The 15,362-nt window shown below is 47.9% G+C and overlaps 1 protein-coding gene and 1 non-coding gene across 2 annotated transcripts in view; both read right to left on the minus strand.

Moving 5' to 3' along the window:
• LOC103188138 (tight junction protein ZO-3) overlaps positions 1-14,125 on the minus strand; it is a 30,767-nt gene extending 16,642 nt beyond the window's left edge. Inside the window, 6 exon segments of the mRNA XM_007908000.2 lie at positions 795-957; positions 5,850-5,953; positions 10,685-11,363; positions 12,222-12,324; positions 13,362-13,486; positions 14,075-14,125. Of these exon segments, the coding sequence (XP_007906191.2) occupies positions 795-957; positions 5,850-5,953; positions 10,685-11,363; positions 12,222-12,324; positions 13,362-13,486; positions 14,075-14,119 (1,219 nt within the window). The 5' untranslated portion in view covers positions 14,120-14,125.
• Positions 8,739-8,810, minus strand: trnav-cac. Its single transcript has one exon. It is a non-coding gene; the product is annotated as a tRNA-Val (tRNA).
• Positions 14,126-15,362: the final 1,237 nt, after the last annotated feature.

Consider the following 15,362-nt stretch of genomic DNA (forward strand, 5'->3'; position numbering starts at 1 on the left):
TGCGTAGAAAATAATAACAAAGGTAATAATAATAATCCTTGCATTTGACATAGTGCCTTATCACGTCATTGAGACGTCTTAAAGCGCTTCACAGAATATATTGTAAAGTGAAGTGACTATGTATTTTCCGTGTGATTTGCCAAAGTTACATTTCAGTCCGTTTTGAAGGATGAGCAAAGTGAGAACTGGGGAATGAGCTCACAGTGAGCAGCCGAGGCTGCTGTCAGCCAGGCCAGCCTATCACATCCCACATTTACCAGGGAAACCAGGTGGAATTGGACAAAATTTAAGTATGTGTACGAATACAGGAAACACTAGGGCTTCCCGGGAGTTATCTGTGAGTAGCTGAGCCATACAGACCAGGCTAGGTCCAGGTTCAACACTTGATCGCTGATTCGAATTCAACACTTGGGTTATCTGATCTCAGCCGGAACAGAGGAGTCAGAGCTGCTGTTAGCCTCGGTGATGCTGTGTTAGAGACTGGAAATCCAGTAAGAATTCGATCCCGATTGCTATCCAGAGATACCTTTCTTCTTACGTGTGGTGTTGTGTTGTGTGGTGTGGTGTGTGCGTGTGTGTGTGTGCATGGATATCAGATTAGGACAAACCCAAGTTCAGCTGTAATCCTGCTGCAGTCAAACAGTGGACTGACACTGACTGTAAATTCACAAATGAATTATGGTCACTTGGGTGAGGAAGGATGTCCTGCACCAGTGACTGCTTTCAGGGGATGAGCAATGCTGTTTGCTGGAATGTGGTGGAACATTTGGATCTTCCATTGCCCCGTCACTCACCCTCAAGCCCAGAACTGTGCTCATCGCTGTCAGCTAGCTCAGGAATATTGACCAGAAATTGTTCTTTATCCCGCAGCACCAGGAGGGCTAGTTTCCCCTCGGACTTCTCAATCAAGGTCCTCGTGTCTTCGAGAGAAATGTTCTCGGTCACTATACCATTAATCTAGACAGTGGAAGAAATTGGTCCATTCAACACTCAGAGTATGACTTTAACCCAGTGTAAAAGATCGACAACAACAACAATTTGCACTTACACAGAGTCACGTCCCAGAGCGCTTGTCAGTGGGGGTGCACAACGAGAGCCAGGGGGAGGTGGAGGTGACTGTAGGCACAGTCGAAGAGGAAGCTCTTCAGACGTGATCTGAAGGTAGGGAAGGAAAGGGCAAGGTGGACGAATAGAGGAAGAGTGTTTCAGAGTTTTGGGGCATAGTGGCTGAAAGCACAGCCACCAATGGTGGAGCAAAGGGCATGAGGTACAAACAGGAAGCCGTAGCCAGTCGAGCGGAAGCAGCAGGTAGTGGGGATCCAGGAAAGAGGAAATGTCTGTAAGGCATAGTGGATTTGGACCTTGAAAATGTTAGCAGGGAACTTCCGAGAAGCCATGAACAGAGAGAGTATTGATAAAAATGAACAAAGGTTGTGCTGGAGATTGAGATTGGAAGCGAGAGATAACAATGATCCTTCCATTTAATGTATCATCTTATCACTTCAAAAGACGTCTCAAAGCACTTCACAGGAATTTACTGCGAAGTGTAGTGGCAATATTTGCAATCAGACCCGGCAGCTAATTTGTTCACAAACAGTGAAAGATAACTTTTATCTGGAAGATTGTTGGGCAGGGAAAAAACTGGGAAAAAACTCCCTTCTCTTTTCGAATAGTAATAATAATCCTTGCATTTGATATAGCGCTTTTCACGTCGGGAGGACGTCCCAAAGCGCTTCACAGAACACACTGTAAAGTGAATTGACTGTATATTTGTGGGTGAACGCGGCAGCCAATTGCGCACAGCAATGTCCCACAAACAGTCATAGATTGAAAATGACCAATTTAATTATTGTTTTTGGTTTTTTTTTGGAGGGATTATTATTAGGCTCTGTGTGGAGTAAGGAAACTTGCCCGAGGTTTCGCCTTCTGCCCGGTATTGAACTCAGGTCTCTCACTTGCAAAGCGAGTGCTCTAACCACTGAGCTACAGGACTCCACAGTGACTTCTCTTTAAGGTCCACCTGGCCAGATTCCTTCAGTTTAAAGTCTCATCCGAAAGATGAAGTCAGGTGTGTCAGCCTGGCTCTGAGTCAGAAGGTTATGGGTTCAAGCCCCACGTCAGGACTTGGAATTCATGTTGTCTAAGCTGACGCTCCAACAACAACAACAACAAAATTACATTTGTAAAGCGTCTTTCACGTTGGGAGGATGTCCCAAGGCGCTGGACAGATAGAGTTATGGACCCGAGCTGAGGGTCGGGGTGGGGGAGGGCAGCGGGGGAAGCAGGGAGATTGAAAGCACAGTCGAAGAGGAGGGTCTTGAGGTGGGTCTTGAAGATGGTGAGGGAGGGGGTAAGATGGAGGGACTGCGGGATAGAGTTCTAGATGGTGGGGGCAGAGTGGCGGAAGGCCCGCCGATAGTGGGGCGAGCGAGGCGGGGGACGAGAAGCAGGCCAGAGCCTGCTGAGCGGAGGGAGCGAGCAGGATGGTAAGGGGTTAGGAGGTCGCAGACGTTGGGGGGATTAGCAAGATTAGGGAGGGCTTTGAAGGTGAGGACCAGGATCTTGAACTGTATCCTCTGTGAGATGGGAAACCAGTGGAGTCGGGCGAGGATGGGGGTGATAGGGTTGTGGAGCCTGGTGCAGGAGAAGACATGGACTACAGAGTTCTGGATGATCTGCAGCCTGTGGAGGGAGGAGTTGGGGAGGCCGACAAGCAATGAGTTTACATAGTCAAGCCTCGATGTATTGAAGGCGTTTATGAGGGTTTCGGCGGTCTGTGGTGTGAGACAGTGTCGGAGCCGGGAGATGTTGCGGAGGTGGGGTAAGGCAGAGCACAGATAGTGCAATTGTGGGGTAGAAAGGATAGTTGAGGGTCAAACAAGACCCCAAGGTTCCGGACTGGTCGAGGGGGTGACCACGGACATGGGTGGATGTGAAGGGAGAGGTTGAGGGAGGAGATGAGGGAGGAGAAATCATCCTAGGTGATTTCAACCTTCACTTCACCCCCAAATGATAGAGCAGAAGGGGGTGAAGTGAAGGTTGAAATCACCTAGGATGAGAAGGATCGGATGGTGGAGATGTCAGGGATGAAGGTGTGCGAGGGCTTGTGGGGGCGGTAGATAAGGAGAATTTTGAGGGAAAGGTTGGAGGGGTGATAGAGAGTAAGGTGCTGAAAGGAGGGCAAGGTTTCAGAGGAGGCAGGGGATAGGCCGAGGGGGAACCGGGAGATGAGAGCCACTCTGCCACCACGGCGGTTGATCGAGGGTGTGATGGACGGTGTAGCCGGCCTCAGTCTGGGGGAAGGTGTCACCTGAAGTAATCCCATAAACAACAACAACTTGTACTTATATAGTGCCCTCCACGCAGGTTAGCGTCTCAGAGCGCTTAATAGTGGCGGAGCCTGACTCTGAGCCAGTGCAGTGCTGGGGGGTGTTGGGGGGGGGGGGGGGGGGGGTGGGTGTTGGTGGGATGGGAGCAAGTTACATTGCTGGAGGCACCACCTTTCGGATGAGGTATTAAACCAAGCCCCATCTGCCTGTTCAAATAAACTGAAAGAGAAGAGTTTCTCCCGGTGTCCTGGCCAACAATCCCCCAAATAAAATTGTTTGTTCACTTCATGGCTGTTTCTGAAACATCACTGTGCCAAATTGGCTGCCACATTCACCCACAAAGCAGTCCCTGCACATTCAGTATATCCTGTGAAATGCTTTGGGACGTCCTCCTGATATGAAAGATGCTCTACCAGATGAAAGGATTATTATTTTATTATTATTAATAATAATAAGGCTGCACCTCCAACAATACAGGTCCGCGCTCCCCCCAGCACCTCATTGGAGTGTCAGCCTAGGCTTTGAGTTCAAAGCCCAGTGTGGGTCCACAACCTTCTGACTGAGAGGCAGGAGCTACCAACTGAGCCAGGCTGACACTTGTGATGGTGGATCAATTGTCAAACGATAATTTTGGTTATCATTGGTCCTTGCCAGCCAATGATTGTCATCACATTAATATAGGTGAAGGCAAGGTCCATAGTGCAACCTGAAGCAAAAGTCACGTGAGAGAATTCCTGAGAGTAAAATTGCTGATGCACCTTTTTTTTTTTGTCGGTCACAAAGCTTTTTTTTTTGTCACCGCACCATGATTCAATCAGGAAGTTGTAGGTTCACGGGAAACCCTGAAGCTAAGTAGCAGAGCAGTTCTTTTAATAGAAATCAGGCACTTTAACTGCCTTTAAGAAAATCCCTCAATGTCAGGAACTCCAGGCAGAGTGTTAATCAAACAATTTCAAGGTGACAATATCTCAACCTATAACACAGTTAAAGATATAGGTCTCAAAAAGCATAGGTGCTGCTCTCTCAAAAACTGCAGGATGTCAGTTTTAATGCAGTTCCTCCTTGCCCCCCTCTCCTTTTCAATCTCCTTGGAAAGATCTGAATGTCCACGACAACAACTTGTACTTATATATTGCCTTGCAAGCTGGGTGACTGTCTTGAAGTGCAGACTGGGAGACAGAAGGAAGAATTCAGGATGTTTACCAAAAGCACAGTCAAATAGATGCATGTTTTAGGAGGTCGATATGTTTGAAGACAGAGAGAGTAAGAATCTGAAAGAGAGTTCCAGGGAGCTGGACAGATAGAGTTACACCTTTGTTACCTCCAGACTAGACTTCTCAATAAAATAATAATCCTTGTATTTTATACAGCGCTTTATCACATCTTCTAGATGTCTTAAAGAGCGTCACAGAATATACTGTAAAGTGAATTGACTGTATATTTGTGGATGAATTGTGGCAGCCAATTGCGTACAGCAGCGTCCCACAAACAGTCGTGGTTTGAAGTGACCAATTTATTATTGTTTTTTTTCTTGACGGATTATTATCAGTCGTGTGGAGTAAGGCAGCTTGCCCAATGTTTTCCCCTTCTGGGAATCGAACCCAGGTCTCTTGCATGCAAAGCGAGTGCTCTAACCCACGAGCTACAGAACAAACACACTCCTTGCCAGTCTCCCACTGGCTCAGCATCTCCCAATGGACCACTTTTAAGATCCTCAACCTCGCCTCTAGATCCCTTCATGCCCTCACACCTTGCCATCTACACCACTCTTCTGCTCGCCCCATCCTCCGACTGCGTAACTCAGGTCTCCTGCATGTCCCCCAACCCCTCTGCACTCTGTAAATATTAATTTGTATTGTGTAAAGGATGCTATAATAAATGCAAGTTGTTGTTGAAGTCAGTGCCAAGAAAATGGGACAGAGGGAGTGAGGGATGAGAAACAGGTAATAATAATAATCCTTGCATTTGATACAGCGTCTTATCACATCTTCGAGATGTCTCAAAGCGCTTCAGAGTGAGAAGAGTGGCGAGTATGGGAAGGAGAATAAGGTAAGAAAGACAACGTAGAAAGATAAGGCAAGACCGTGAACTGATCTGAAGGTCAGAACCCGTATAATTCCCATTGTTAATTACCAATGCAAAATCTTGATATCACTCCAGGCAGGCAACAACAACAACAACTTGCATTTATACAGCGCACTCACGTGGGGTAGCGTCCTGGAGCGCTTGACAGTGATCGAGTCTGACTCCGTGGCAAGGGGGAGAGGGAGGTGGGGAGGTGACCGTGAGCACAATCAAAAAGCAAGGTCTTTACGCGAGATTTGAAGTGGGGAGGGAGGGGGAAAGGCGGAGGGATTGAGGGAGAGATTTTCAGGGCATAGTGGATGAAGGCACGGCCACCGATGGTGGAGCGGAGGGGACGAGGGACAAAGGGTCATGGCTCATAGTGCAAGACACCACAACTGCGAGCAGAATAGATAAATAACGAGATTGGTCATTTTATGGAAATTGGACTCTGACCTTCAGTATGATGTCTCCTTCCTGCAAGACTCCATCCTTTGTTGCAAGGCCACTCGGGGACATGTGCTTAATGTAAACCTGACTCCCCAACCTCAAGCCATATTCTGGGGGAGAAGAATAGTACAAGCTGTTAGGCTGAAAGAGTTGACGTCAAAGATTACGACATCCCTGCAACCATCAAGGAGATATTTAACAACAACAACAACAAGATTTCATTTATGGAGTGCCTTTCACATTGGGAGGATGTCCCAAGGTGCTGGACAGTTGGGTCAGGACCCGAGCAGGGGGGAAATGGTCAGGGTGAGGGGAGGGAAGGGAGGGAGCGAGGAGGGGGTAGAGAGTCGAGAGCGGAGCTGAACACACGGTCAAAGAGAAAGTCTTGAGACCGGCCTTGAAGGAGGAAAGGGAGGAAGCGGCGAAATCACTGGGAGATAGAGTTCCAGAGCCTCGGGGCTGAGAGGCTGAAGGCCCGGCCACCGATGGTAGGGCAGTTAGGGCGGGGAATGTGGAGCAGACCGGAGCCAGGGGAATGGAGGGTACGGGCAGGTAGGTAGGGGGATAGTAGGTCGGAGAGGTAGGAGGGAGTGAGGCCGTGAATGGCCTTGTAGGTGAGGATGAGGATCTTGAATTCGATTTCTGGGGGATGGGGAGCCAGTGGAGGGAGCGAGGGCGAGGGTGGGAGTGATGTGGTCGCGGTGTCTGGTGCGGGACAGTACACGAGCTGCAGAGTTCTTAATGACCTGCAGTGTGGAGGGAGGGCCGGGAAGGCCGGCGAGGAGAGAGTTCCCATAGTCCAGCCTTGAGGTGACAAAGGCGTGGACCAGAGTTTCAGCCGCGTGAGGGGTGAGGTAGTGTCGTAGTCTGGCGATGTTCCGGAGGTGATGGAAGGCGGTGCCAGTTGTGGTGCGGATATGAGGGAGAAAGGACAGCTCAGGGTCGAACAGAACCCCGAGGTTCCTGACTGGCTTTGAGAGGTGCGGCCTTGGAGTGCGGCCTTGGAGCTGATGCTGTCAGCGCCTGAGGTTTGAAAGCTGTGGCCGCGTAATTGCTGCAATCCACTTGTCAGCCTCAGGGCCAATTACTTATCTATTGCTTGGCACCAGGTCTATTAATACTAATAGTACTTAAATTTGATATAGTGCTTATTGATATCATGCCATTAAGACGTCTCAAAGCATTTCACAGATTATATTGTAAAGTGGATTGACTGAGTATTTTGTGGGCAAACATTTAAGTAATTACTTTAGTTGATTAAAATATTTGGTTAAGATTTCAGAGTTGGCCGATAAAAATCAAATATTGAAGTAAAGTTTGCAATTGCCGTTTGTAATAATGTTCAATATTGTGATATAATTCACATTGTTAATTACTAACACAAAATTTTGATATCACTCTAGGCAGGCGAGAACAACAACAACATGCATTTATATAGTGCCCTTCACTCGGTGTAGTGTTCCGGGTGTGGCGTTCCTCAGGGCTCTGTCCTTGGTTCCCTCCATTTAATATCTACGTGCTCTCTCTTGGTGACATCATTCACAGACATGAGGGCAACTTACATACCCAACTCTACCTCTCTGCCTCCACGCCTGACTCCAGGGACCGACCCACTGCTGTGCTGACAGAATGTCTGATGGACATCAAGTGCTGGATGAGAACTAACTTTCTTCAGTTGAACGTCAAGAAGACTGAGGCTCTCCTGATTGTCTCCCGTCAGCACCTCTTCACCTCAGGCGCTGACAGCATCACCTTCCATGGTTGCACACTCCACCTCACTGAGCCAGTCCAGAACCCTGGGGTCTTCTTTGACCCTCAATTATCCTTTCTACCCCACATCCGCGCCATGACCCGCTCTGCCTTCCCCCACCTCTGCAATGTCGCGCGGCTCCACCACTGTCTCACACTGCAGGCCGCCAAAACCCTCATACATTACATTTCATTACATTGAGGCTCGATTATGCAAACTCCCTGTTGTCAGCCTCCCAAACTCCTCGCTCCACAGGCTGCAGATCATCCAGAACTCTGCAGCCCATATCCTCTCCTGCACCAAACTCCATGACCCTATCACCCCAATCCTGGTCCGACTCCACTGGCTTCCCATCACACAGAGGATGCAGTTCAAGATCCTGGTCCTCACCTTCAAAGCCCTCCCCTACATCTGTGACCTCCTAACCCCCTACTATCCTGCCCGCTCCTTCCACTCAAAGGGCCCCACTCAATAGGCCTTCTGCCACTCTGCCCCCACCATCTGGAACTCCATCCCGCAGTCCCTCTGCCGCGCCCCCTCCCTTACCTCCTTCAAGACCCGTCTCAAGACCCTCCTCTTCGATCGTGCTTTTGATCTCTCTGCTTCCCCCACTGCCCGCCACCCTCCCCAACCCTGACCCCCAGCTTGGTTCCGAATATCTGACTGTCCAGCTCCTTGGGACGTCCTCCCTACATGAAAGGCGTTATACAAATATAATTGTGTTGTTGTTGTTGAATTCAGGGGAGAGCTTCTATGTGGAGAAACTAAATGCTCTCTTTCAGGTTTCTCAGACGGTTGCTTCCGAGTCAATAGGTTGTGGATTCAACCTCTGATGACCAACTTTGCGACTTTACACACTTACAGGAGTGGCGAGTTAGGCCTGTGTATAAATACATAAATAAATGTTGCCGGGATACTACTACTAATAATAATCCTTGCATTTGATATAGCGCTTTTTCATGTCTTTTCGACGTCTCAAAGCGCTTCACAGAATAGACTGTAAAGTGAATTGACTGTATATTTGTGGGAGAAATGCAGCAGCTGATTGCGCAGAGCAATGTCCCACAAACAGTCGTGGATTAAGTGACCGATTTTATTATTTTTTTTGAACAATTATTATTAGGCGTGTGGAGTAAGGAAACTTTTGGCCCTGCTGGGAATCGAACCCAGGTCTGTCGCTTGTGAGGCGAGCGCTCTAACCACTGAGCTACAGGACTCCTATATTGACACCAATGATTACTTAAGTGGTAGTGACAAGTTAAGTCAGGATCCAGTTATCAGGAGTTTACTGTGAATTGTATTGTATCCCAGAGAGAAATAGCCGGCTCTCGCCGAGAATGAAGACCAGTCTGGTAGTCAGGGTGTTGGCCTGTGGAAAGCCTTTACAAGAAGTGGGGGTGGGTAACAGAACACGGATTGACACGGACTCCACGTCCCCCGGCCCAACCGCCCGACCATCGGTGGTCGGGCCTTCAGCCTCTCAGCCCCGAGCTCTGGAACTCCATCCCCCAGTGCCTTCGCCGCTTCCTCCCTTTCCTCCTTCAAGGCCGGTCTCAAGACCTTTCTCTTTGACCGTGCCTTCAGCTCCCTCTCGACTCTCTTCCTCCTCCTCGCTCCTCCCTTCCTCCCTCACCCTGACCATTTCCCCCCTCCTCTCTCCCTCCCTTCCTCCCTCACCCTGACCATTTCCCCCCTGCTCGGGTCATGACCCAACTGTGCAGCGCCTTGGGACGTCCTCCTGACGTGAAGGGCGCTCTATAAATGGAATCTTGTTGTTGTTGTTGTTGTTTGCTCTCCGTTGGAACTGTGACCATTTGGGACCTCAATTGTTTCAGGTCAGGAATAACGCAGCCTCCCTCGTTCAGTGATACCCTCAATGTAACGTGTTTGAATTCTGATGACGTTACTGAACCTATAAAAACACTGACAACAAAGTAGTGCTGAACAAGCACTGGGAATCCTTCAACAGCAACTACTACACAGGGCTTTTTATTTGGTCAGCCGCGGGTCTGACACACACGGAAACCCACATCACCGTGCTTATAATAATCCGTGCATTTGATGCAGCGCCTTATCACGTCTTCGAGACGTCTCAAAGTGATTCACAGAATACACTGTAAAGTGAATCAACTGTATATTTTGTAGGGGCGAAATCTAAAAATATATAAAATCATTTTTTTGATGTAACCTCCTGACATGAAACACACCATATTTGATACAAGGATTATTAATTAGTATTATTATTATTTAGTTATGTTGAACATTCTCAGGTGTTCAATAGGTAACATGGTACAGAGTGCCCTCTTCACAGTAAACACAGTAACTACACTGAGGAGGTTGCTGTAGGTTTGCTCAGTTTGTACTACTCTAACAACAACAGCAAGAACAAATTACATTTGTATAGCGCCTTTCACATCGGGAGGACATCCCAAGGCGTGGACAGTCTATAGCATTTCAGACCCGAGCTGGGGTCAAGGGGGAGAAGTGAGGGGAGGGTTAGGGGGGTGACCAATGGCATGGTCGAGGAGGAGGGTTTGGAGGCGGGACTTGAAGGAGGCTAAGGAGGGGGCGAGGCGGAGTGATTGGGGGATGGAGTTCCAGAGGTTGGGGGCAGAATGGCTGAAGGCTCTCCCGCCAATGGTCGGGCAGGTGCGTTGGGGGAGCAGGCCGGAGCCGGCTGAGCGGGCGGGTTGGTAGGGGGTTAGGAGGTCCCAGAGGTAGGGTGGGGTGAGGCCAATGAGGCTTTTGTAGTTGAAGACCAGGATTTTGAACTGGATCCTCTGAAGGATAGGGAGCCAATGGGAGTCGGTGAGAGTGGGGGAGATGGGGTCACGGAGTTTGGTGCAACATAGTGCAAAACAATACTTTTATACTACAGTAGAATATCGTAACGTAAAACCACCAAAGGTGTCCTTGCCATTTGCCGACACAGTACGACTTTCACAAGAACCACACTGATTTGCTCTGATTTGGGGAACGTTAAGGTCAGATGATGAAGGCCAAGGTAGGGGTCATGAACAAGTCCTATTGCTATCAGAAGCAGCACATTTCTGAGTGTCAACAATTCCCAGATCGCCTTTCACATGCTCACCTTCGTTTGGATTTTGTTTAACCAGGACACTCTGGATGGGTTTATTGAAGGTAAGGTCACTGTGGCTGTTGTTGTGGTCCAGCTCATCATGGTGACTCCTCTTTGGGTAGCGTTCTCTGTCACCGGTATATTCCCGGCTGGAGCTGTGGCCTCGATCGTCGCTCCTCCTGGGACTCAGGCCTCGATCGTGGCTCTTCGCTCGCCGCATAGGGCTCAGCTCTTCATCATAGCCGCGGTTGGAACTGAGTTGATCGTAACTCTTGGCACGATTTATCCCTTGATCATAGCTCCGAGGGGGACTGCGGCCCTGGTCATCACTCCAAGAGGGACTCCGACCTCTGTCATAGCTTCTGGTGGGACTGTGTCCCCGGCCATAGCTCCTGGTCGGACTGCGGCCTCGTTCGTAGCTCCGTGTGGAGCTCCGGTCTCGGTCATAGCTTCCATCACTGCTGGGCTCTCGGGAATGGTTGTGGTGGTTATAGTCAGGTCTGTGATTTGGGTGGTCAGCGTAGAGGTTTTGGTTCTGAGCCCTTCGCAGGTTCCTGTTGGGATCATAGTCCTCGTCCTCGTCTGAGGCATCGTCACTCCGCGGCGGGTCCGAGTGGAAGGATTGGCTGGAATAATAGGAGTTGGCAGGTAGTTCTCGATTGACCACTACCTTCCGAGACCTCTTTATGATCTGAAACAAAAGAGAATGTCATCTCATGAGACGGGACAAGATCAGCCTCATCCCAACTAGCTGGTGGTAACTGTACTTGGGAATGGCAGTTAGTCAATAACGTAAGACAGAGGCCGACTCATCAAGTTAGTGAAGGTTATACAGACTAGGTTTGGTCCTGAGCAAAGCTCACAGAAGGAGCGATGATAGAGACTCACTTGGTCTCAGAGACACTGAATTTTGAAGAGGTGGGCGAGGGGGAAAATTATTCAGAATTCCTGCTTTCTAAGCGCTGTCCAGTGCAATCCCCCTGCCCCCCTCCCCACCCCCCCAATCCTGGGAAATATACGTGTATCCATGTCAGATTACAATGGGAATGGGCTCAGTTAGGCTTCTCTTCCCTCCGTGCTCTTCCCCTCCATTCACAGAGCTGCACATAGTAATATTTGAATTTGGTAAAGCACCATGAAATGAAGTGAGTGACCAATTTTATTTGGGGGATTGTTGGCCAGGACACCAGGAGAAACTCCATTCTCATTTTGAATAGAGCTTTTGGATTTTTAACGTCCACCTGAACAGGCTGCTGGGTCCTCGGTTTAACGTCTCATCCGAGAGATGGAACCTCAAACAATACAGCACACATTGTATTGGAGCGTCATCTTATAATTCGGGAGTTCCAAGTCCTGACGTGGAGCTTGAACCCACAAACTTCAAACTCAGAGGTGAGGGTTACCAACTGAGCCAGGATTAACACATTTAAGGGCAACATTAACTGTCTCAGTGTTAATGTCCAGCTCTCTAAAGCAATACAGTTAAATGGATTTGTGAAGTTAAACAAAATCTTTACCACACAGCCATTCTGGACAGTTTGATACTCACAATATTCACAGCCTTTCCACAACTTTTCAGAGTCTGGATTGAGAAGAACGAGGTCACATTTTCCATGGAAACTCCATTCACCATAATAATCTTGTCATTGATCCTGAAAAGGGACAACAACTGGAATTACAGGAAGCATCGCAGCAAAGGGCCAGGCCGGGTCTCAGCCCTTCATCTAGACATTGAAAAGAGAAAGCTCTTTTTGGAGAACAGAGCAACCATGTGGAAAAGAGCCAAACTGTTCTCAAGACCTACACTTTTTGACCCATTGACTAGGGTTACAATCAATATAAGAATAATCCTTGCATTCGGTATAATGCCTTAATCATAGAATCATAGAATCATAGAATGTTACGGCACAGAAGGAGACCATTCGGCCCATCGAGTCTGTGCGGCTCTTTGATAGAGCAACTGACTTTTATTAACCCCACTCACCAGCTTTCTCCCCATAACCCTGCAAACCTGTCTTCTCCAGATACCTATCCAATTCTCTCTTAAAAGCTGTTATCGAATCGGACTTCACTGCCCTTTCGGGCAGATCATTCCAAATTCTCATTTGGAGTCACAGACACACCTACCAGCGGAAACAGCTTTTCCCTATCTCGCCTGTCGAAACCTTTCATGATCTTGAAGACCTCTATCAGATCCCCGCGTAACCTTCTCTGCTCTAATGGGAAAAGTCCTAACTTCTCCAGCCTGTCCTCATAGCTAAGGTTCCCCATTCCTGGTATCATTCTCGTGAATCTCCTCTGCACCCTTTCCAGTGCCTTAATATCCTTCCTGAGGTAATGTCTCAAAGCACTTCACAGTATTTACTGTAAACTACGGTGACTGTGTAGGCAAATGTAGCAGTGAATTTGTTCAGGGCTGTCTCTCATAAGAGATCTTTAATGCCCAGCTTGCCAGGCAGACAGGACCTAGGTTTAAAGTCAGAAGGATGGTACCTCCAACAATGTGACATTGGAATACTCCTCCCCCCGCCCCCCCCACCACCTACAGGACTGTATTAGAGTGTTAGGATAGATAGACTACGTGAGTTCAAAGTCTCAATACGGGGCTTCAACCCACAACCTTGTGACTTGGAGATGAGTGTTACAGATTGAGCCAGGTTTAGTTGATCGGAGAGATTGCTTTACTTACATCATTTTTCCAAAGGCAGGTCCTTGAGGAACAACATCTGTCACTAGAATAGCTGGGTCTCCATTGGCGGGGTTGGGTTTATCCCTTCCTCCAGAGATTGCAATACCAAAGCCAATTCTTGGATCCTAGAGTGAAATACAGTACAGAGGATTAAGAGGCAGGTCAGAGCCGTAGGGAGGTCGTTTAAACAGGATAAGGAAGAAGTACACCTGGTAATTTTCTCCAGTGAAGCAGAAGTCATTTGCCAAGACTAACAATTCCCATGGATCACTGAAGTCTGAGTGACGTCAAACAGGTAACGGTAGGAGAGGAGCCTGAGGCTCCTGGCAATCTGTGTGTTCACTCATGCACACCTGCACAGTCCCCCCCCTGACGTGTGTTGGATCACTGACTGAGACCAGACAACACTGAGACAAGTGTTCTCTGGGTCCATCTCAAAAGTAATACCAAAGCAATTTTTTTTCTAGAAAAAATTACACTTTTTAATTTATCTCCTTGAGTTGCTCTATCCCTGGGGGGGGGGGTGCAGCATCCAGCCTAGTGATATGCAGCTCAATTTACACTCTACAAGAACAGGGTTGTTTTATTTTGTGTGTGTGGGGGGCACAAGAAAGCACAGATGATGTGGGTAGATTCTTATATTAACTATTAAACATGGCTGAATTCCTCATCGAATCAGACACAGCTAATGATAATAGAGGGCTGATTATTACCTTGTGTAAGGTCACTGTGAATGGCTCCCATATTATTTCCTCCATGACTGTGGACTGTAAAGGAATAAGAAACACTGTTAAAATGAAAAGCTGTATGCAACTACTTAAGTAACATTTTGTACCTGCTCACATCACGTACCTCCCCTCCAAAGACATTTACATTCTTGTTCCTTACCAACAACTTTTTATAAATTGCTAATCCCACCTCCACCACCCATTCCTTCTACCCACCCCCCAAACACCCAAAGACCTGCTTATGCTGGGACGAGGTTATTTCTACCCCAGGCAAGACCAGCTGACACAGACCGCCTAGGCACACATACATACAAACATACAAACAGTCACCACACTGTACGGTAAATCCTGTGAAGAGCTTTGGGATGTGCTGTAGCATTCTTGCCTCTAGGTCTGAAAGCTGTGGTGTTGAAGCCCCACATCGGGACTTGCAGCTGACAAGTCTAGACTGACGCTGCATCACAACAACAACAACTTGCATTTATACAGCACCCCTCACACTAGGTAGCGTCCCAGTGCTGGAAGGAGCTCTGCATTGTTGAAGCCCCTTTTGATGAGATGCTAAACTGAGTCTGCCTGTTCAGGTAGTTGTTAACGATCCTGCGGCACTACTCAAAAAGAGAAAGCAGTTTCTCCCGGTGTCTTGGCCCACTATCCCCCAGATACAATTAGTCATTCATTTCCTGGCTATTTTGGGGACGTTGCTGTATGTGAATTGGCTGCCACGTTCACCTACAAAGTACACATTCACTACACGTTAGCAGAGACTCTGTGAAGTGCTTTGAGTTGTTTCATTGATGAACTGAGGCATTACATCAAATGTAAGGATTATTTATATTATTTTTGCCAATAACATTGCCTTTTTAAAAAAAAACATCAATAGAAACATAGAATTATACAGCACAGAAGGAGGCCATTCGGCCCATCATGTCTTGCCGTTTCTTTGAAAAGAGCTTTTCCAAATCAAACCCACTCTCCCGCTCTCTCCCCATAGCTCTGCAAACTTGTCCTCCCCAAATAATTATCTACTTCTCTCTTAAAAGCTGTTATCGAATCGGTTCCCACCGGCCTTTCAGGCAATGCATTCCAGATCCCAACAACTCGCTGTGTAAAAACATTTCTCCTCACCTCCTCTCTGTTTCTTTTCACAACTATTTTAAATCGGTGTCCTCGGGTTACCGACCCACCCGTCAGTGGGAATAGTTTCTCCTTGTTCACCCTATACTATTTTAATACTGTATCAAAATTTTAAAATCTACAAAATTGACAGTAA

Source organism: Callorhinchus milii, unplaced genomic scaffold, assembly GCF_018977255.1.
Source record: "Callorhinchus milii isolate IMCB2004 unplaced genomic scaffold, IMCB_Cmil_1.0 Scaffold21, whole genome shotgun sequence".
Lineage (NCBI taxonomy): Eukaryota > Metazoa > Chordata > Chondrichthyes > Chimaeriformes > Callorhinchidae > Callorhinchus > Callorhinchus milii.